Source organism: Erinaceus europaeus, chromosome 12 (assembly GCF_950295315.1).
Source record: "Erinaceus europaeus chromosome 12, mEriEur2.1, whole genome shotgun sequence".
Taxonomy (NCBI): Eukaryota; Metazoa; Chordata; class Mammalia; order Eulipotyphla; family Erinaceidae; genus Erinaceus; species Erinaceus europaeus.
The window spans coordinates 48,929,046-48,953,187 of NC_080173.1; the positions used below are offsets into that span (position 1 = coordinate 48,929,046).

Genomic DNA, 24,142 nt, shown 5'->3' on the forward strand with positions numbered 1-24,142 from the left:
CCAGTTCTCCCTTCCACCATGGTAACCAGAATCCCAGTGGCTAGGACAAAATCAGCACAGAACTTCATCCAATCATGCACTCATTTCACATTAAGATTACACAAGGGAGCATAATCATGCAGAGCTCTGTGTGCATGATCAGCAATGATACAGCAGAAAGACGGCTTCTGGATAGTAAGAAGACATGGTCATTTTCTCTCTAATTACTCATCTCCAGCTTCTCTCCAACACAAACCTTCTCTGTCCCCAAATAGATTGAGTACAGGCCACCAGATGCTCTTTTCCTATCAGCTACAGTTACCATCAATAAGCCTCATTGTTGTGTCACTCTGACTAGCAGGACAATCCATAGATCCTTATTCCCAGGAATTGGAGGATTGAAGCCACAACCTGAGCTCACTCAAAATATTTACTTAATGTCCCATTTACACCATAATACTGGACACTCTTTCTCAAGTGACTACCAGTGCTCACTTCTTGTTCTCAATAGAATCATTTGCTTCTTTTATCAGAGTTTCATTGCTCTGGGAAAACTCTTGGGTAGGAAGAGAAAGAGCCCTGGGGCTGGGTGGTGGCACATCTGCTTAAGCACATTCATTACAGTGTACAAGGATCCACCTTCAAGACCCTGGTCCCACCTGCAAGGAGAAAGCTTCACAAGTGGGGAAGCAGGGCCGCAGGTTTCTTTCTGTCTCTCTATCCCTCTCAACCTCCCCCCCTCTCTATTTCTCTCTATCTCTATCAAATAAAATAAAGAAAGTTAAAAAAGAAAGAAAGAGAGAGAAAAAAAATGAAGGGAAAGAGCCCTATCCCACTAGGGAAAGATAGAAACAGGCTGGTGGTATGAATTGACCTGTCAACGCCCATGTCCAGAGAAGAAGCAATTTTAGAAGCAAGACCTCCCACCTTCTGCACCCCATACAGATCTTTGGTCCATACTCCCAGAGGGATAAAGGATAGGGAACCTGCCAATGGAGGGGACAGGATACAGAACTCTGGTGATGGGAACTGTATACACTTCCTAACTACTTCCAATATGAAGACCTTAAATTTCATCTGCTAAGTTCTTACCTTTAAGTCCCTGATTATTAAACAATTTGTTCTTCTTTATATCTTAATGCTTTTCAGCCACCAAGTTGCAGATACTACCATGATGACAACCTGACTTCCCTGGGCAGATGACCTCACCAATGTGTCCTGGAACCCCACCTCCCCAGAGCCCTCCCCAACTAGGGAAAAACAGAAACTGGCTGAGAGTATGGATCAACCTGTCAATATCCATGCCCATCGGAGAAGAAATTACAGAAGTCAGACCTCCCACCTTCTGCACCCCATAAAGATCTTTGGTCCAGACTCCCAGAGGAATAAAGAACAGGGAAGCTTCTAATGAAGGGGATGGGATACAGAACTCTGGTGGAGGGACTTGTGTGGAGTTGTATCCCTCTTATCCCACAATCTTGTTAGTCACTATTAAATCAATAATAAAATAAAGAAGTCCTATACACCCCTATAAAGTGAAATGCATGGGGGCCAGGTGGTAGTACACCTGGTTGAGCTCACACTTTACAGTGCACAAGCCCCTGGTCCCCACCTGCTGGGGGAAAGCTTTGCAAGTGGTGAAGCAGTATTGCAGGTGTTTCTCTGTCTCTTTCCCTCTCTATCACCCTTTCTCTCTTGATAGAAATCAAGGTTGTCTCTATCAAATAAAATAAAGATAATAAAAAAATGAAATGAAATGCATGTTGAGCAATTGTGGAGCTACTAAAGACAATATACAAGGAAATCTAAATATAGACAAACCATGGTGAAGCCAGAAAACAGAAAAGAAATATAAGAGGCTATCTTGAGCAGAAGGAAAGAAGAAAGGAAAGAAGCAAGAGAGGAAGGGAGGAAGGAAGGAAGGGAGAAAGGAAGAAAGAAGAGAGGAAAGGATAAAGGAAGGAAGGGGTAGGGGGAAAGGGGGAAATAATGGTTGAGGAGTTCGTTTTCTGAAATGCTACCTCAGACAATAAATGATAAGATGAAAAATAAATAATATAGTATATTGAAAGGTGAAAATTACTGTTTTAAGGGAGATTAAAAGTGAAAATTATGGGGGGGCAAATATCAAATTCTTTTGATATTTTGAAACAATATCCAATATAAGAAAAGTAAATGACCCACAGTATGCTCCCTTATTCTGAATACTTTAGTATTTACTGCTCATAAAAATAGTTTCCCACTTATCTACAAGCATTGAAATTAAGAACAGAAACTGCTATCCAATCTTCAGAGTCTACTCAGGTTACAATAATTATCTACATAATATCATTGTATATATGGCAAAAATGGTCCATTTTAGAATCTCTTCATTATGTTTATCATGCCTCTTCAGTCCAGTCAGTATGGAATAATTCCTTATCACAATAACAAGTTCAATGTTTACACGTTTGTTATCACAGAAACCATTCTTCTCACTTCTTCTTCTTCTAGCGTTTGCCATTCTTCTCACTGCACCTCCACCACTCTCAGGTACTGTTTCTTTTCCCATTTTTTTTTAAGTTAGAGAAAGAGAGGGGAGAGCACTGTAGCACTGCTCCACTTCTTGTGAAGCTCCTCCCCTGCAGGTGAGGAACCAGAGTTTGAACCTGATTCCTCACACCTAGCAATAAGCACACTCAACTAGATGCATCAGTGCCCAGCTCCTGCCTTTGACTTTTACTTACTTGATTAAAAGGATGCAACTCAGTAACAGTCAGATAGAAGAGATGCACAAGGCAAGGTGCTTGTGAAAAATCCCTGAGGATCAAATTTCTTTTGCATATTACCACTGGGGCTTCACTGCTCAGAACCAACTTTTTCAGAGAGAGAGAGAAAGACTGAGACCACAGCACCAAAGTCTCCTCCAGTGTGGTGGGATCTGAGCTCGAACCTGTGTCACACATGACAGTGCAGAAGTACTATTCAAGTGAGTTATTTTGCCAGTCTTTTATGTATAATTTTTATTGAAGTAAAACTGAACTGCAACATTATATAAGTTTCACGTGTGAGTCACTACAAATTACAAATCAACATATATACATACATTAATTCCACCATTAAAAGTGCAATTCTTTTACCCTTTAAAAATAAATAAGTATATGGGCCCCAGATCAGACCAAATTGATGGGGTTTACAGTCAACAGTGTTTATACACCTTTCCCATATTTGGGAGCTACTCTCTTCCCTGATCCAGCCATGTTATCATCTCCCCCAGACATTAACTTGGGTCCACCTGCATATCATATGTCAGGCTCAGAAAAGAAAAAAAAAAACTAGTATAGTCATGGGCCATTTGAAATATAACTAAAATAGGCCTACTAGCTATCTACAAAATAGAGACCTCCCCAAATCTTCATCTGCACTATTCAGCCTTTAGAGTCATGATTATTCAACAATTTGTTTGGCTTTATATGTTAACTCTTCTTTCAGCCACCAGGTTCCAGATGCTAATATGATACCAATAGGACTTCCCTGGGCAGACAACCCCACCAATGTGTCCTGGAGCCCCACTTCCCCAGAGCCCTTCCCCACTAGGGAAAGAGAGAGACAGGCTGGGAGTATGGATCAACCTATCAATGCCCATGTTCAGCGGGGAAGCAATTACAGAAGCCAAACCTTCCACCTTCTGCATCCCACAATGACCTATACTCCCAGAGGGATAAAGAATAAGAAAGCTATCAGGGGAGGGGATGGGATATGGAGTTTTGGTGGTGGGAACTGTGTGGAGTTGTACCCCTCTTATCCTATGGTTTTTGTCAGTGTTTGCTTTTTAGAAGTAAAAACTAAAATAAATAAATAAGTGTTGGGCTGGCAAAATAGTTCACGTGAACAGTATGCCTGCTTGTCATATGTGAAACCCAGGTTTGAGCTGGGTGCACCCACCTACCATATTGAAGGAAGGAAGTTTTGATAATACAGTCTCTATCTCGATCTCTACTTCCCCCCACCCCCAACTCACCTCTCTGCCTCTACTAGACAAAAATCAGCCCTCACCAGTGAAACCACAGAGATGACCAAAAATATATATATATCTTATAAGAGTGTATTAATGATTCCATTATTCATCACTCCTTTTTATTCACTTACCTATATCACTATGGTGTCATTAGAGTCAGATTTTATTAAGAAGATTACAGTCTATTACAGTCATTATTATTTTGGTGTCCACATTATCTCATATTTGGCCAGTGAGAGCTTCTTCAAACCAGCATCTATGTTCTTCTGACATATTTCCATCATTCCCCAAGCACTTTCTAACTTGATGACACAAGATTTTTTCCAATTTAACTTATACTGACTTTGAATCAGTACTAGAACCAATCAATTCTCCAAAGAGCTGTGGTTAATTTAAGTGAAGACAGATATTTAGAAAACAAGAACTAGAGGGGGGGAAGACCCCCCCCAAAAAAAAAACCCAAAAAAACAAGAACTAGATGCTAGACATTGCTACCGGACTGGTGCTGCTCTCAAGAATGTATATCAGGCAGCATTACAGAAATAGGATAGATACATACATGTCACACACACACATATGATAGGTAAGTAGGTAGGTAGATAGATAGGTAGATAAATTGACCTCCATGTATCTAGGTAGATAAATATTTGCACACAACTGCATCTATATAGCATACTTACATCTACATTTATTAGTAAATATAGATATATCTGCATAAACATAAAACCATAACTTCAACACAGACTTCATTTAAGTTTTCTCTCTATGTCTATAATTTCTTTCCCTGGTAGGGAGAACATGGCTCTCATCTCTTTAATATAGTTACTTATTCAATGGATCCCTTATGTGTCATTGGTCTCACATTGTCACTCTCCACCCTCCAAAGCAAGTATCTCTCCACCACTCAGACTCTGAGTCCCAACCAATATACATATGAAGACGCCCTACTCATCTTGCCTGGCTAACCATTTAACAGCTTTTGGACTGCAGAGTTAGCTCAGAAGGGTAAGGATAGGAGATAAAGAGAAAAAGAAAGAGAAAAGAATCAAATCTTAATCATAATTGCAACTTAAGCTCCCCATACCTGATACGTAGTGTTATATGAGAGCGTGAATCCAAGAGACGATAAAAATCATTCAGGGGAGAGGCTGTTTCTGATATCTTTGTATTCCAACTGCTCAGAATACTGACTGACACATGGTAGGTGTTAAATAAATAGCTGTGAAATAAATTAAGGAAAGAATCAGAATGTTGCTATGGTCTCACATAACAAATGATTATGGGATTTTATAATTTTGCCTATAAACCAATTTCCAAATCTTTCAAAAAAAAATGCCCATAGTATTTAAGGTATTTAACGAATATGTGTGAATCAAGTTCTGGTAAACAGCTAGACTTTCACCCAAGCTCAACCATGACGAAGTAAAAACAAATGCAAATATTTGCTTCCAGGTTTGCTTCAAATTTTGCAGGACAAGGAAGGAGTTAGTGTTCTTCCAAACACATACCAGCAATTAGGGGTGTGTTCCTAATTACCAAAATGGACATGAGAAGACAACTACCCTCAGATATGTGTCAACAAAACACGGTGCACATCAGCCAGAAAGGAAGTTAACTGCCCATTGGAAACAAAAGCAGGACAAGAGGAAATATGACCAAAAGGCCCAATTGGAAATTACTGCAGTTCTGTTCTCTGATTATATGGAGAGAATTACGAAAATGAGAGCAGAAAAAGTCCAGAAGCATCAAAATTGTTTTGACATAATAGCACAAAACTATGACGCCAGATACTTACTATGGTGGACTGACGAATTTTATCTTCTAAGGGTGGAAGTGAAGAATGACTCACTGGCAATTTTAAAAAATACAAGGAACCTGCAATTGCTCCACCCAGACCCATTTCTCAGATAACCACCAACCTGAGGGCAACTGCCCTCCTACAGAATGAGCCCAGCAAAGTGAGTTACTAATTAGAAAAAATCATCCAATTATGCTAACTTGCTGAGGCTGGCAAGTCCTGTTTTACTTTAGGTCGGCAGAATTCTATCCAGAGCACACTTAAGAATTGTCTATAAAAAGGCAAGCAAAACCGTTGGGGCAAGAAGGCATTTCACTCTGGCTTTCACAAATAACAGCTCTGTGACACACCTGCCCTGCTACAGACACCATGTCTCTTCGACTTTCCAGCGGTTCCAGAAGGGCCTATACTCATCCTACCACGGGATCTCTCCGGCTGTCTAGCGGGGGAGCCAGCTTTGGAGCTGGGAATACGTGTGGTGTGCCTGGAATTGGAAGCAGCTTCTCCTGTGCCTTCGGGAGCAGCTCACTGGGAGGAAATGCAGGAGGAATCAATTCCTGCGCTGGCTTTACTGTAAATGAGGGGGGTCTCCTCTCTGGGAATGAGAAGGTGACCATGCAGAACCTCAATGACCGCCTGGCCTCCTACCTGGATAACGTGCGCGCCCTGGAGGAGGCCAACGCTGACCTGGAGCAGAAGATCAAGGGCTGGTACGAGAAATTTGGGCCTGGTTCCTGCCGTGGTCTCGACCACGACTATAGCAGATATTTCCCCATAATCGATGATCTTAAGAATCAGGTAAGAAAGTATACTTCTTAACATTTTTCTTTCTTTTTTTTTAATATTTTATTTTTGAGAGAGATGCAGCGAGAGAGAGAGAGAGACACGCAGAGAGAGAAGCACCAGAACACTCAACTCTGGCTTGTGCAGAGAGATTGAATCTGGGACTTTGGAGCTTAAGGCATGAGTGTTTGCATAACCATTATGCTATCTCCTCCACCCTTCCCAACATTTTTTTTCACTTGTTTGTTTGTTTTGTTTTGTTTTTTAATGTGCCTCTGTTTCTAAATGTTCTTTTCCATTCTCCACTGAACACTGAAAATAGGTCTCATCCATCCCCACTTAGAGTTTTTCGAAGAAAATTTCAGTTTAGTACTGAAATTAAGCAACTAGATTCAACTGGTTAACCTCATGATAGTTAGAACATTATCTAGTAACCATGTTATTCTGATTGTTGCCATTTCCTAATCTTAAAAAAAATTATAGGTTGTGATAAAACATCTTCTAAAAGTTGAATTCCCCATTTCTAGATTATCACTTCCACCACCAGCAATGCGAATGCTGTTCTGCAAATTGACAATGCCAGGCTGACAGCTGATGATTTCAGACTCAAGTAAGTCAACTTGCAGAGGAAAAAAAAAAAAAATCACAGTAGTTAAGGCATTACCAATTTTTTTTAATCCTCCCACTAAATGTTTCCAACTCTTATTCCATAAGTGTAAAGCTCTTGGCTTTAAACTAAACAGAATACTGTTACTTTTCTATGTTTTTCTTATGACTATGAACTACTCTTAAGAGTAGTGTCGCTGTCTAGGTGATGGGTTAGCAGGTAGAAAGCACACCATGCATGAGGCCTTCAGTTCAATCCCCAGCACCACATCTGAACAGCAAGAACAGCAGTAGGGAAACTCCATGGATGGTGGAGAAGTGGTATGGCCTCTCTCCTCTTCTACCCCTCCTCTATCTCTCACTCTCTCTCAAAAATATAAATAAGTATGTTGGAAAAAAATTGGGCCCGAGAAGCCATTCAGTAGGATTTCATATGCACCAAGCCCCTGAGTTTATTCCCAGGACAACATGAATTTTTTGAATAAATAAATATAAATGTAGCAGGCCAGCAAAACAGCTCGCATAAATAGTGTACCACTTTGCTTTGTGCACTGCCCAGGTTCAAGCCTGGCCCCTATTGCACTGATGAAAACTTTGGTAATGTGGTCTCTATTATACTGTCTCTCCATGTCTATCTAGAAAAAAATTATCAATAAAATGTAAAAATCAAAGTAGTGCCAACACCTCAGTCTTTTTTTCTGTCAAATAAATACCTCAAAATAGGATATTATCATAAAGTTTGAAAATATGTCTTGTCAAATATGCTACTACCAAATTCCAGAATTCTAGCTTTTGATCATTGTTTGGTGACTATTTCTCTAATCATGTGACAACTAAAAAAAAAAATCACTGATACTCTTTAAGGTATGAAAACGAGTTGGCCCTTCACCAGAGTGTGGAGGCTGATGTCAATGGATTACGAAGAGTCCTGGATGAAATAACCCTGTGCAGGACAGATCTGGAGATTCAATATGAAACCCTGAGTGAGGAGATGACTTACCTTAAAAAGAACCACAAAGAGGTAAGAGCTGTCTACTTTTGCTATCTCTCTGCAGACACTGTCCGTCTAACAGAAGATAATTCACTTGACTTCTTAATAAGACTAAGTTGTCTTTAGAAGTGGCAGCACATCTAGCACATTTACCCTACCTCTTTAATCTAATTTCCCATGGGAAAGAAAAAGATTCGTGTTTTCCAGACCAATCAAGATTACAAAATCAATGTTTGGCTTTGTAATTATAGCTAAGTTTTAGATGATACCCTTAGAAGATTACATCTAACTAGATAAAATAAATATCCTTTAAAGACATAGGAAATGAAGGGTTAAATTCCTATGTAACAGGTTTTAAATGCATAAGCATTTATTTCCTGTGTACATTAAGAATTCATATATATGGGAGTCTGGTGGTAGCGCAGTGGGTTAAGTGCACATGGCGCAAAGCACAAGGATCGGTGTAAGGACCCCAGTTCCAGCCCCCAGCTCCCCACCTGCAGGGGAGTCGCTTCACAAGCAGTGAAGCAAGTCTGCAGGTATCTTTCTCTCCCCCTCTCTGTCTTCCCCTCGTCTCTCCATTTCTCTCTATCCTATCCAACAACATCAATAATAACTATAATAATAAAACAACAAGAGCAACAAAAGGGAATAAATAAATATTTTTAAAAGAATTCATATATAATACATATTCTTAACAGGTATGGCTGTAAAAGTAGTGAGATTAAAATTAAACTGTCATACCTCCAAATAAATAGCACACTTCCAAAGTCACCATTGGAAACTGGATTCAAAATCAGATCATACAGTCACAACTTTTTGCACAATCACTGTTTTCTGAGAAAATATTCATCCACTGAGATTGAATTTGCTCTTTGAAACCATCAGAGGGCTTCTATTGTCAAGTCAAACACTTAAAGCAATAGTTAAGCTAAGTTTTTTCCTTGATTAGTCATGAGGCTGACAGAAAACTATTTGAAGAATATGGGTGTAGGAGTTTAACTATAGTGATATATTTAGCATATAGTAGTCATCAAAAAAAATTTGGTTGAATTGAAGACAATTAATTTTTTCATGATCCACAATCTAGCCCACATGCATCTATTTTTATAATTTTCTTTCTGATTAAGTAGAGATATTTTTACCAAACCCTCAGAAGTAAAAGCCAGATTGGGAAACAGAGAAGATATACTTATAGGAATACCCGGGGTGGGGGTTGGAGGAGAGAGAGAATATTGAAATCACTTGAAGGACTTGGCACAGAGAGGACAGAAAGCCTCACTTAGCACATTCAGATCATGGGGTGGGGCTGAGGGGGCTCTGCAAGAGTTACATGAGTTGATTCATGTTAGTCTCATTTCCATGGTCTGAGAAGAGATGTCTACCTACCACAGTCTTAGAAATGACTCACTGCATCCCAATAGCACATATCTTAGATGGAATAATATGTAGACTTTATTCCAACTTCTATGATAATGATGATTATCACAGTAACTAATGTTTATTTAGCATTTATATTCTAGGAAGCACTGTTCAATCATATGATTATGTTTCAGATAAATATATTAGTTTCAGTTTGAGATTTACATAAGTGGAGTAATTTCTGCCCAAGTTCACCCAGCCACTATAAGGCAGAGCTAGAATTCACAAAACTGTATCTGGCAACAAAGATCATCATGATATTGTAATATGCCTGTGTTAGCCTAGTGATTGAACAGAATTCTTTAAAGGAGGATGTTCTTTTATTAATTATAAAAATTGCTGTTTACACGTTGATGTTTATTAGTACATATTTTAATTGTTCAGAATTATTCAGGCTCAGCATGTTCATGCTGTGTTCAGGATATCCTTAAGTGGAGAACACATCAAAGTTGGTCTCTAAGTTGAAAGAAGACCAGTCCATAAGTTGTATGTGAATAGAATATGAGATTATGGATAACTCATTTTTTAATATTTTAATCACTTCCATTTGGAAAAGGTATTCAGGTTTTTTTTTTTTTCTTTGCAACAAAGCCAAAAACTGATTGATTGGAGCTATAGGATGAGGAGTTTAGTTCAATATAAGGAAATATCTTGAGGCAATGAAGACTCAAGAAAAAAGCTGGTTACTTTATGAAGTAATAAGTTCATCATCACTGAAAATTATACTAACCGTGCAGAATATATAGCATGTAGAAAGAGGTCAGTACAGTCTGGAAGATGAAACCAGATGAACTCTTAACAATTCTTCCAAAGATGAGCCTCTGGGCTTTCTATGTGATCCTGATAGCTGAGCTGACCACTTTCCCATTGCTAGGAAATGCAAGTTTTGCAGTGCGCTGCTGGAGGCAACGTGAACGTGGAGATGAACGCAGCGCCCGGGGTGGACCTCACGGTCCTGCTCAACAACATGCGGGCTGAGTACGAAGACCTAGCGGAGCAGAACCGCAGGGACGCGGAGGCCTGGTTCAACGAAAAGGTGAGTCTTGTCCAGAGAACTAACTGCCTTTTAGTAACACCGAGACTTACAACCTCACTCGATCTTTCCAGAGCGCTTCGCTGCAGCAGCAGATCTCCGAGGACGTTGGAGCCACCACCTCAGCCCGCAACGAGCTCACAGAAATGAAACGCACACTCCAGACGCTGGAAATTGAACTTCAGTCTCTCCTTGCCACGGTGGGAAAAGTCACCATGTCTTCCCACCTCTTAAATTATCACTTTAAATATCTATCTGTTTGGTTTTAAACCCCTTAAAAGTAGACCCGCATATTTTAAAAATAATTTTATTGTGTGGGGGGTGGTCATAGTTTATAGTATAATTGTTGGCATTTGGGTACAATTTCTTATCTCACCATGACAGATGTCTGAAAAACACTCTCACCCCCAACTTAGAGCCTTTCTACCATCATGCACCAGGACCCCAATCCCCCCACCTCTTCCCCAGAGTTCTTTGCTTTGATGCAATACACCAAACCCAGTCCAAGTTTTACTTTGTGTTTCCCCTTTCTGTTCTTGTTTTTTAAATTCCATCTATGAATGAAATCATCCAGCATTCCTCCTTTTCTTTTTGGCTTGTCACTGTGAAGTCTAGAGCAGTTGTAGACAAGCATTGACAAGAGAAAGTCATATAGTGAAGCAAGTTCCTGCTTACCTGTATATTTGTCTCAAGTTCACTATTGTTTCCTGACAGAAACACTCTCTGGAGTGCTCCTTGACCGAGACCGAAAGCAACTACTGTGCACAGCTGGCCCAGATCCAGGCGCAGATCGGAGCCCTGGAGGAGCAGCTGCACCAGGTCAGAACAGAGACCGAGGGCCAGAAACTGGAGTATGAGCAGCTGCTGAACATCAAGTTCCACCTGGAGAAAGAAATTGAGACTTACTGCCTCCTCATCAGTGGAGATGACGGGTAGGTAAAAACAGTTTACAGGAAGAGCTGGCAAAATAGCTCACTTGGATAGTGTGATGCTTTGCCATGTGTACAACCCAGGTTCTATCTGAGCCTTCCCTACATTGAAGGAAGCTTCAGTGCCGTGGTCTCATTCACTCTCCCTCTGCCTCTCTGTCTTCCCTTTCTCTATATAAAAGAACAAAAAAACCATTTACAGGGGAGTCCGGCAGTGACACAGTGGGTTAAATGCATGTGGCGCAAAACACAAGGACCCGCGTAAGGATCCTGGTTCGAGCCCCTGGCTCCCCACCAGCAGGGGAGTCGCTTCACAAGCAGTGAAGCAGGTCTGCAGGTGTCTATCTTTCTCTTCCCCCACCACCGTCCTCCCCTCCTCTCTCCATTTCTCTGCCCTATCCAACAACAACATCAATAACCACAACAATGTTAAACAACAAGGGCAGCAAAAGGGAAAATAAATAAATATATATATTTTTTTAATTTTTTAAAAAAAATTTACAAGACTAATGTGATGTCCTGAAATCTGCTTGAAATATAGATCTCTAGAAAGTGAACATTGACTGGTAGGACTTCCTTTATGATTATGAATGCTAATCAATTATTAAATGTAGTATTCAGCTGCCAAGATACATGTTAACATCCTAGGAAGGCAAAATGCAGCAAATCCTATATCTTGGACATAAAAAATTTAAAACACTATGATGCTAAGGCATCCTGCTGCAAGTATTCTCAGAAGAACCACAAAAGAAAATATCATCCTGGATCAAAAAAACAAGGGATTCTCTCTAAATCACCCTCTTTTGTATTTGTGTTCATAGGGCTTGCAAGTCTGGAGATTACAAGTCTAAGGATTATGGATCTGGAAATGCTGGAAGTCAAGTCAAAGGTAACGAAGATCAAATCATGTTTTTATGCTGCGTTTCTGTATTTTCAGTGCACAACTTGATTGACTTTATATTCCCAGGTTTAGTCATCATAGATGTGATGAAGGCGCATAGCAAGTGTAGACATGTAGTGTGTGCTCTTAGACACGTGCTTCTAGTAATGCCTGCTAATTGCAAGCTAATCAATCACCGGGCTTTGAGCTAAAGAAACTAAAGAAACTAAAATTCTTCAAAAAAAAGTCTAAGCATTAGTGCTTAATGCCACTCTGTTATACATTCCTTTAATAGTTATAAAATTTCTTACTCATCTTTTTTTATTGTAGGAAAATATAAAGGACACAAAATGTATCACCTAAGCCATCGTAAGAGTATAGTTTAGGTACATTTCTATTGTTATCTATCTCTAGAACTCTTTTCCATCTTGATAAACTAAATCTGTATTTTTTAATATTTCATTTCATTATTTTTGGATAGAAACATAGAGAAATTGATAAAGAAGTTGGAGATAGGAGGAGGGAAGGAGCGAGAGAAAGGGAGACAGAAAGAAAGAAAGAAATGCACCTGCAGCACTGCTTTAACACCTGTGAAGTTTCCCATTCTGCAGGTGGGGACCAGGGCCTTGAACCCAGACCTTTGTGCACTATAACATGTGCACACTACTGGGTGTACCACCACCTGGCCTCCTTGAAATCATATTTTTTAAACAGTAACTACTCATTCTTCTCCTTCGCCCGTAACAATCACCATTCTACTTTCTCTATGAACTTGACTACTATAGTTGCTTTGTATCCATGGAATCATAAATCTTTGTCTATTTGTGACTGACTTATTTCACTAAGCATATTTTCAAGTTTCATTCATATTGTAACATGTTTCAGAATTTCCATCCTTTTAAAGATTGAATAATATCCCATTGTAAGTATGTGCCAGATTTTACTTACTCATTCCCTCATTGATGAGTATGTGGATTGCTTCCACATTTTAGCTATTGTGATCTTATTTTTTTCAACTCTCTTAAAATCCCCTTTTAAATTTTAATTTTTAGATCCCATCAAAGCCATAGTGGTTAAGAAAGTTCTTGAGGAGGTAGATCAACGCAGCAAAATCCTTACCACCAGGCTCCACTCCCTGGAAGAGAAGTCTCAAAATAATTAATCTGAGACACAAGAGAGATTGCATGCCAGATACTATCCAAGAAGGGAAGGCCGTCTAAATCTGTCTGGGAAAATGAGCAGTTCTAAGAAAAATGTCTATCCTGTTATCTTTCTGTTACTTAACTATATAGTCTTTATCTTGGCAATCAAAAGCAGTATCTTCTCATTCATCTGCAAGAATGTCATTTATAAATATGATGACTCATTTGATTACCTACAGAAAATGTTGTCAATTCTTTATGTTCAATAAATCTTTTTCCTTTAGCAAGCTATCACTGGTGGCATTGTCTTCTCTTTTAAAATGTTCACATCTGGTGGGCTGTGAGAATATAATGGCTATGCAAAAAGGCTTTTATGCCTGAGGTGACAAAAGTTCCACATTCAACCCCTAGCACCACTATAAATCATAACTCTGTGGTTTAAATAAATTAAATTAAAAGTAAGAAGTTCATGTCTGCGGTACAGACACCTAGCAACCATTGAAATATATGAAAACTTTTTTTTCACTTGAATGTAGTTTCATTTCTTCTGAATCTTTCCCACTTTGAATTGTTGGAAATTGCCTTCTAATATAATCTTGGGCCAAAACCACTAGAGGCAGAATTACATTCACCATCCTGTTATGTGAAGCGAAAGAACTACAGTCTTGGAGAAAATCTCACTTAAAGTATTTTGTAGTTGCTTAAATGCTGAAGCACTCTATTCCACCTATCAGCAAATCCTGCATCGTTGGAGGGGTCCTTCCAAAATCAAATTGTTATTTAGCAGTACACATGCATTGTAAATTTTTATATCTATACACTTTTAAGGGTGAATTTTAATATATTTATGAAAGCTAGTATTTATAGGCATTCTAGAATTCCTTCAACCACCTCACAAGAACCTACTCTGTACATCTCTTCCCAACTTTTCATTGAATGATGTCATTTTAGTCATTTGAAATCATTACCAGGGTAGCTTTTCTATCACCACAAAAAAAAAAAAATTGACATATGTAACAAATCAGGACTCTTTCCTCCCTTGGGAGCTGACTCTTACATATTTACCAGCATGTCACTGTTAAAATAATTTATATTAAGAAAAATTTAAGGTGATGACATACATGATGGCAAGATTTAGAGACATGACTAGAAAATAACAAAGTCTTTGTGAAGGATAGGAAGCCGACAGTGAATGTCAGTGGAAGTAAAAATCAGTGAGCTTGGGAGTCGGGTGGTAGCACAGTGGGTTAAGCACAGGTGGCACAAAGCAGAAGGACCGTCATAAGGATCCCGGTTCTAGCCCCCAGCTCCCCACCTGCAGGGGAGTCGCTTCACAAGCAGTGAAGCAGGTCTACAGGTGTCTGTCTTTCTCTCCCCCTCTCTGTCTTCCCCTCCTCCCTCCATTTTTCTCTGTCCTATCCAAAAAACGACATCAATAATAACTACAATCATAAGACAACAAGGGCAACAAAAGGGAATAAATAAATAAATATAAAAAAGAAAAAAATCAGTGAACTTTGTATTTTACACAGAGGTATGAAGGTGAGGTCAAGTGAACTGAAGGAAGAGAAAGAACCAAAGTAGAAGGTGAGGTTTCAGATTCCACAGGAGGGAAATGACTGCTAAGGCGGTGAGAATGCAGAACTCTCCAGAGGGTTAACAACAGTGCCTATAGGAGTGTGCTGAGCAATATAGAAAGAAAGAAGCAGACAGATGATGAATTTTAAAATAAGGTCATTGTGAATAATGTAAGTAAAAACTTTAGTTAATCAGAGAAAAGCCCACGTAGCGGAGGCAATAAAGTTAGGGAGCATATGATGAGTTTTTGACATAAATAATGAAGTCTCAAGAATTTGGACATAAAAGACATTTCCTATGATCAAAACACTACAAAAAATGGGAGTAGATGGAAAATTCCTAAAGATAGTGGATTCCATATATAGCAAACTCAACAGCCAACATCATACTCAGTGGTGAGAATCTGAAAGTGTTCCCCCTTAGATCAGGTGCTAGACAGGGCTACCCTCTATCATCATTACTATTCAACATAGAGTTGGAAGCTCTTGCAATAGCAATTAGGCAATAACAAGGAATACAGATAGAAAAAGAAGTCAATCTGTCACTATTTGCAGAACATGATAGTATACATAGAAAAATCCAAAGAATCCAGCAGAAAGCTCCTGGAAGTTAATCAGGCAATATAGTAAGGTGTCAAGCTACAAAATTAACATACAAAAGTTGGTGGCATTGCTTTATGTAAACACTAAGTCAGAAGAAGAAGAAATTCAGATATCAAATCCTTTTACTATAGCAACAAAAACAATACAATATCTAAGAATAAACCTAACCAAAGAAGTGAAAGATTGTATGAAAGACTGAAAACTATGAATCACTATTCAAGGAAATAGAAAGAGACATGAAGTAGAAAGATATTCCATCTTCATGGAATGGAAGAATTAACATCATCAAAATGAATATTCTCTCCAAAGCCACATACAAATTTCATGCAATCCCCATCAAGGACCCACTCAGTTTTCTTAGGAAAAACTACAAATGTTATCTGGTGTTGTATGCTTTACATTGGGTTGTTCTAGCTCTCCCCCTGCCAAGAAAATTGGATCAGTCCTGCTAGTTTTGCGGCCTGCTTGGCCCCGCCCCAAGGAACCCCGAGAGGGTTCCAGAGTTGCAGAGTTAGAGAGTGTTTGGCGCCGTCGCAGGGCAAAGAGGCAGCAGAGTTCTGTTTGGTGATTAGTTTGGGTTAGTTTATGAATCGTTGTTCCTGAATAAAGAAATACAGCTTCCCTGCCCAGACGTTGTCTCCGCGTCTCTGTTACCCGCCTGTGAAGCTAGCCCGGCCAGCTAGAGCATCCAAATTTTAACAACAAATGGCACCCACGTGGACCTGACCTGCACATCTCTCAGATAAGTGAAGACAATTTGGCTACCTATGTACTATGGCCTTCTCTTCTGCTTGTGAAGAGATCTCCAAAGGCCTCTGCTCTTTCTTCACGAGACTGTTTTGCTGTTTCTGGAACATTTATCTCTGGACCACTCTGTGGTTTCCACGCGCTTGGGCGCACTCAAAACAGCCAGATGAGTCGGGAAGAGCCAGTGGGCAAGAGGCGAGGTGCGGAGCTGCCTTTTCCACCTGGTGGAACAGCCAGCCAGCCGGCTGCGCCCAGACAACCCCGCGCACCGTGCCCACAGCCCCGCAGCCCACAGGAGGCTGATGCCAGCACACAGGAGCCCGACGCCAGCATGCAGGAGCCTGACGCCAACACGCAGGAGCCCGATGCCAGCATGCAAGAGCCCAATGCCAGCACGCAGGCCAGCCCACAGGAGCCGGCTCTCCACCGTGTGGCGCAGGGCACTGGACGCGGGATCCCTCCACGCTGCTCGGCCACTGCGAGCAGGGCAGCAGATATGACAGGGCCATGGAACAGGGCAGCAGACATGGCAGGGCCATGGGGCAGGGCCGCGGTGGCCTATCATGGCTGCCACCCCTGGGCACCTTGGCCCGCGCCTTCTACAAGGCTGGCCCGCCCGCCCTTGTGCTATGAATTCTGGACAGATCCCGAACCTCCCAGGCTCCCTGCCGAAACTGGACATCCTGGCAGAGATCCTCAGCTCCGGTCTGAAGGCAGACAAGCTGGAGTACACAGAGATTTGTACAGAGATCGCAACCTGCAATTCCTAGAAGTGAAGCTGCCCAAGAGACCACCACTGGACAACGCACCCCCCCCCCAACAACTAAGACAGTACATATCTAAATTCGTGTTTGAAATGACATGTCTTCGTAACAAAGGTTTCTCTCCTTGTGCATTAATGACCATGTTTATGTGTATGTTTAAAGTTTGGTAAACAGTAACTTTAAGGCTAAATTCTTACTAGTGAAAGTTAAATGAAAAAGGTTTTCAGCGTAATTCTCATAAAGATAAAATTAACTTACATTTAAAGTCTGAGGTAAAAATTAGTTAACAATCAATATATTTTAACTAAGTTGGTCTAAACAAAAGGTTAAATAGACTTGTTGATATGTAAAACTCTCGATTACCTTCTCTATTAGAAATTTTATATTGTGCTGTGGTTATGCTAATAACAAGTTTTGTTTCATAGTAAGTAAATTGCAGCCAGCTGCCTTTGGGACTCTAGGCCATTCCCCACCCCCATGCAAATGCCTGTCGAGGCAAGTACGCCCCCCAGAGGCAAGAAATATATTTTTTAAGCTGATAAAGTTTTGCCCACAGAGGCAAGAAATGGCCCCCTCAGGCCTTCCCTTGGCAGCACACTGGTTCTTGTTACTTGCTTACATGTTTCTCTATGTTTGTGCCAGTTTCTTTTTTTAAAAATGCCTGTACAATATAGGTTTCTGTTCACCCCACACCCTTGATACTGTAGTCATTTAGTTAAAAAAGAAAAGGGGGAATTGTTGTATGCTTTACATTGGGTTGTTCTAGCTCTCCCCCTGCCAAGAAAATTGGATCAGTCCTGCTAGTTTCGCAGGCCTGCTTGGCCCCGCCCCAAGGAACCCCAAGAGGGTTCCAGAGTTCCAGAGTTGCAGAGTTAGAGAGTACTTGGCGCCGTTGCGGGGCAGAGGCAGCAGAGTTCTGTTTGGTGATTAGTTTGGGTTAGTTTATGAATCGTTGTTCCTGAATAAAGAAATACAGCTTCCCTGCCCAGCCGTTGTCTCCACGTCTCTGTTACCTGCCCGTGAAGCTAGCCCAGCCAGCTAGAGCCACCGAATTTTAACAATCTGGAATCAGAAAATACCTAGAATTGCCAAAACAATCTTGAGGGAAAAAAAAAAAGAACTGAAGACATCAGTCACACTCCCAGCACACAAATTGTATTATAGGGCCATGATAGTCAAAACTGCCTAGTACTGGAGCAAAAATAACACACTGAATAAATATAACTAAAATATATAAAGAGCTCATGAAACTTAACAACAACAACAGAAAAAAGATCCCATCAGAAAATGGGGAGAGTATATGAACAGAATATTCACCAAAGAAGAGATCCAAAAGGCCAATAAGCAAATGCAAAAGCGCTCCAAGTCATTGATTACCAGAGAAATGCAAATAAAGACAACAATGATATACCACTTCACTCCTATGAGAATGCCATACATTAGAAACTATAGCAACGGGATTCGACTTCCGGAGGCGGAGCTACGAGCAGCAGATCGCTTTCTCTCCTCTCCTCTCCTCTCCCGGATCAACTAGGAATACCAGAGGAGACCACCGGGACCGAAACAGGACAGGACTAGAATGACCACAGAAACCCAGTAAATCGCCCGTTCCAGGTGTCATCAGGATGCCGGCCAGACTTCCCTGGATTGAAGACACCACCAATGTGTCCTGGAGCTCAGCTTCCCCAGAGACCCATCCTACTAGGGAAAGAGAGAGGCAGACTGGGAGTATGGACCGACCAGTCAACGCCCATGTTCAGCGAGGAAGCAATTACAGAAGCCAGACCTTCTACCTTCTGCAACCCTCAATGACCCTGGGTCCATGCTCCCAGAGGGATAGAGAATGGGAAAGCTATCGGGGGAGGGGGTGGGATATGGAGATTGGGCGGTGGGAATTGTGTGGAGTTGTACCCCTCCTACCCTATGGTTTTGTTAATTAATCCTTTCTTAAATAAAAAAAAAAAAAAGAAAAAAGAAACTATAGCAACAACAGAGAGTTTGTGGGGACAAAGGAATCCTCCTGCACTGCTGGTAGGAATGTAAACTGGTCCAACCTCTGTGGAGAGCAGACCTTCCACCCTCTGCACCCTATAATGACCCTGGGTCCATGCTCCCAGAGGGTTAAAGAATAGGAAAGCTATCAGGGGAGGGAATGGGATAAGGAGTTCTAGTGGTGGGAATTGGGTGGAATTGTACCTCTCTTATCCTATGGTCTTGTCAATGTTACAATTTTATAAATAACTTAAAAAAAAACTGAATGGGCTTGAATCCAAAAAATTTGAAGCTGCACCTAAGGTAAAGCCTAAAAGGAATGTAAATAATTAGTCATGGAAACTTTTAAGTGCCAAAGTGAATTTGACTCATTCTACCCTGCACCATAGTTAGCATAACAAATCTTAAAAAGGAAACTATTAAAATGAGTGCATTAGCTGGGGGAGGGGGAGACAGTAGAACACACACCACAGACTAGTTTTCCTAAGATAACATAGGCCATCAGGAAGATAATACATAGGCCTTGCATGTGAGAGATCTTAGGTTCGCTTCTGGCACCACCAATGGCCACAATGCACAGTGTGCTCTGGGGAAAAGAAAAAAAAAGTGGGGTGGGGAGGGTGCTGTTGGATAGATAACTCACTTGTAAGCGACACAGGTGGGGAGCTGAGGGCTCAAACCAGGATTCTTGCACCAGTCCTTGTGCTTCACACCATGTGCGCTTAACCCACTGCACCACCGCCCAGCTCCCTGAGAATAATTACTATAAAAGGTTGCCAGAGAGGCTTTGGGCATGTTATGCCCTGTACTAAGGGTCCAACATACACCCTATTCCCCAAGCTGTGTTCCTAAGAAAGGAGACACCAGTTCCTTTCTTTTTTCTTTTTTTCTTTTCTTCTTTATTGGGGAGATTAATGGTTTACAGTCAACAGTAAAATACAGTAGTTTGTACATGTGTAATATTTCTCAGTTTTCCACATAACAATTCACCCCCCTCTAAGTCCTCCTCTGCCATCATGTTCTGGGACCTGAACCCTCCCCACCACTCCAGAATCTTTTACTATGGTGTAATACACCAAACCCAGTCCAAGTTCTACTTTGTGTTTTCTTATTTTTCAGATTCTTTTTTTTATATTTATTTATTTTCCCTTTTGTTGTCCTTGTTGTTATTGTTGTTGTAGTTATTATTGTTGTTGTTACTGAAGTCATCGTTGTTAGATAGGACAGAGAGAAATGGAGAGAGGAGGGGAAGACAGACAGAGGGGAAGATAGACACCTGCAGACCTGCTTCACCGCTTGTGAAGTGACTCCCCTGCAGGTGGGGACAAATTCTTTTTCTATTAATGATTTAATTATTATTGACAAGACTGTGGGATAAGAGGAGTACAATTCCAGACAGTTCCCACCACCAAGTGCCATATCCCCATCCCCTCAATTGGAAGGCTCCCTCTTCTTTATCCCTCTGGGAGTATGAACCAAAAATATCTATTGGGAGCAGAAGATAGGAGTTCTGGCTTCTGTAATTGCTTCTCCATTAAACATGGGTGTTGACAGGTCAATCCATACTCCCTACCTGTTTCTATCTTCCCCTAGTGAGTTAGGACTCTGGGAAAGTAAGATTCCAGGACATATTGGTGAGGTCATCTGCCCAGGGAAGTTAGGTTGGTGTCATGGTAGTATTTTACAACTTCTGTCTATGACTGAGATCATCCCATATTCATCCTTCTCTTTCTGACTTATCTCACTTAACATGATTCCTTCAAACTCCATCCAAGATGAGGTGAAGAAAGTGAAATCACCATTTTTAATAGCTGAGTAGTATTCCATTGTATATACACCACAACTTCACCAGTACCTGGGGAGACTCCAATTTCTAACTTGTATGTAGTAATGGGAAGGACTACAAGTGGTAGTACATGCCATTACAATGAAAAAAAACATGGAGCTGGGTAGTGAGTCACCTAGCAGAGCACACAAGGGCCTGGGTTCAAGCCCTTGTGTCCCACGAAGTTCTATAGCAGTGGTATAGGTGTCACTTCTTCTCTCAGTCTCTTTCTTCTTCTCTACCTCTCTATATCCCTTATCCTCTATCAAAAAAAAAAAAAAAGAAGAAGAAGAAGAAGGTGGAATAGTCACTGAGAATAGTGGAGATGTACAGGCACTGAACCCTAGTAATAACCCTGTAAAACAAATAATAATAATAGGTAGACAAATATTTCACTGGGCTGGTTAGTAGCCACTTACTAGACCTCCTTGGAATTCCCTCAATGGTGTCTACATACTCTCTTCCATGCCTCGTTCCCCAGCCCCAGAGCTAAACTACTACAGGGGCCACTAGGCCCTTACTCTAGACTTGACAGCTGTTGATATTTATTCTGAATCATCAATGCCCATGTCATCCAAGTGTCAGGTACTTTTACTATCACAGTGGTGTGTTGTTATGGTTTATCCACACCTTTAGGAGAGTGGTGTTTATTTGTTTGTTTGCTTGTTTGTCTGTTTTATCTTGGATAGAGACAGAAGAACAGAGAGGAAAGGGAAGGTAGAGGCTGGGAAGAGAGACCTGCAACATGGCTTCACCACTTATGAAGCTTTTCCCCTATAGTAAGGACTAGGGGCTTAAACTTGGGTCCTTGCACACCATAATGTGTACACTTAACTAGGTGTGCCACCACCCTGTGGGAGAGTTTAAAGGAACCCTTTGCAGATTCAGGAGTGATCTGGTGTACAGAACTATGTTGCACAGTCCCAGTGGTCAGTTTCCAGACTATAAGAATATGACCAGAACAGAAACCTTGTAACAATTTAGACATGAACTCAGTAGACCTAGACTCAGCCAACTAAGTCAGTCAGAGCACCTTAGCTTAAGCCCTCTCCTCTGTTTATCTCATTAATAAATCAAACTAACACTGCAAACTAAAGAAAAATATATGTTCTCTAAGCCAAGAAAATACACCACTAGTAGAGCAAAGGACTTGCATGCTTGAGAATCATGATTCGATCCTCTATACTGCGTGTACCAGAGTGTGTTCTGCATTCTCTCCCTCTTCCTCTCTCTCTTTTGCGCTCTTTTTTCTTTATCTCTCTCCCTCACTTTTTCTCTGTGTGAAAATCTCTCATCAAATAAATTAAATACACCTTAAAAATAAAAGAAAATTATATTTCCTATAACTGACTTCTTAGACTGAAGAGTTGAAGAGTAGTTAAAGGATCAGTTCCTGACTGTACGGGTTTAGAATAATTTCTACCTCTTTTTAGCTGGATTTCTTAAGAAAGTTCTCTAAGTGCTCAATTTCTCACTTCCCTTACCTATAAAAAGAAGATAGTAATGCTAATACCTGCTTCAGAAGGTTGCTATGAGGACTAAGTATCCAAATTAGGTACTTTGGAAAGTGTTAATACTAAATCCTCATTAGTGATGAAGAAATAAAATGGAAAACAAATCAAGTTCATGATACTGTAGTACTTTAAAAATATCTAAAGTCTTAGAGACTCTGGAGTCTGTGCCAAGTTTCCCAAGGGTGACTGATGGCTCAAAGGGTGATGTGATCCCTAGTTCTCAGAACCAGAGATAGCATCTTATCGATTCTTTCAAAGTAGTCTCCCCTACTTTACCATAAGGCTCAGGCAGTGACTTGAATAAGTCCACTAAGATGACAAGCAACCTCATTCCAGTGAAAGTATTGCCAAAATGGCAAGTCTACAAAGGAGACAGAGAGCTCAGCTCATGATCCCATCTTGAATGAAGCTTATGCCCTCAGGAACATAGTGTCTGGAGTGGCCAACATGCTCCTGTTCAATGGGAATGTTTATGACCTGGCAGAGTATTGGCGTGCTAGAACTAGTATAAAAGGCAGGCAGCAGCTGAGAGCTATCCAGAAAAGGAAGAAGGGGATGGCCCATTGGCTCATTAGGACCTTCTATCTGTTTGGTGCGAAGGACAGTGCATTTATTCACAATATTGAGAGAATGTGGCTATGATTTTTTTATTTCTCCACAGGATTTAGTAACTTTGAGATGTAACCAAAAGGGTGTAGGTGTCAATTTTTTAACATTTACACCAATTTATTTTTAAATTTTTAATCTTTATTTATTGGATAGAGACATCCAGAAATCAAGAGGGAAGGGGGTGATAAAGAGGGAGAGACACAGAGATACACCTGCAGCACAGCTTCACCACTCGCAAAGCCTCCCCCTTGCAAGTGGGGACCGAGGGCTCAAACCCAGGTCCTTGCATACTGTAATACATGCACTCAACCATGTGTGCCACCACCCTGTCCCACCTTATTTATTTTTTTTAAGATTTGTTCATTTATTGTAAAAGATAAGGAGAGAGAGAGGACACCAGCAAAATGCTCAGCTCTAGTATAAAGTCATACCCAGGACTGAACCTGCAATCTCTAGCACCTCAAGGATATAAACTTGTTCTCTGAGAGGCTTGATTTCTTTTTAATTTGTATTTATTTATGTTATTTATCAAGAGGGAAAAGGGAGTAAGAGAGAAACCTGCAGCACTGCTTCATAGCTCATGAAACTTCCCCTTGTCCTTCATGAATTTTCTGTGTCATCCTTGTGCAAGGGCCTTACTAACATTCTCTGTATTGTTCCAGTTTTTCATATGTGCTGTGGAAGTGAGCACTTGAACCTGTCCTTGTGCACTGTAATGTGTGCACTCAACCAGGTACACCACCACCTGTTCCCCACCCACCTTAATTGAGCTTTCTCTCTCTCTCTCCCCCCCCTTCTTTTTCTCCTTAAATATAAAACTATTATACATACAAAACCTTTGACTACCAGACTTTTCCACTATAATTTAATGTTCTGTACTAGGTCATTGATATTCTCAAGACTCTCAAAGTTCCAATGAGTTGGAAGTTTCTTACATTTCAAAGTAAGAAA

The 24,142-nt window shown here is 40.7% G+C and overlaps 1 protein-coding gene and 1 non-coding gene across 2 annotated transcripts; one reads left to right on the forward strand and one right to left on the reverse strand.

Moving 5' to 3' along the window:
- The first annotated feature begins 6,068 nt into the window (after nucleotides 1-6,068).
- On the forward strand, nucleotides 6,069-13,851 carry LOC103120609 (keratin, type I cytoskeletal 25). The gene is made up of 8 exons (XM_007531048.2): nucleotides 6,069-6,572; nucleotides 7,085-7,167; nucleotides 8,028-8,184; nucleotides 10,451-10,612; nucleotides 10,684-10,809; nucleotides 11,324-11,541; nucleotides 12,360-12,427; nucleotides 13,471-13,851. The coding sequence occupies exons 1-8, from the start codon at nucleotides 6,144-6,146 to the stop codon at nucleotides 13,578-13,580; spliced, it is 1,353 nt and encodes a 450-aa protein (XP_007531110.1). The 5' UTR covers nucleotides 6,069-6,143; the 3' UTR covers nucleotides 13,581-13,851.
- A 9,924-nt stretch (nucleotides 13,852-23,775) lies between these two features.
- LOC132542259 (U6 spliceosomal RNA) lies at nucleotides 23,776-23,882 on the reverse strand. The gene has a single exon (XR_009553361.1). It is a non-coding gene; the product is annotated as a U6 spliceosomal RNA (small nuclear RNA).
- Nucleotides 23,883-24,142: the final 260 nt, after the last annotated feature.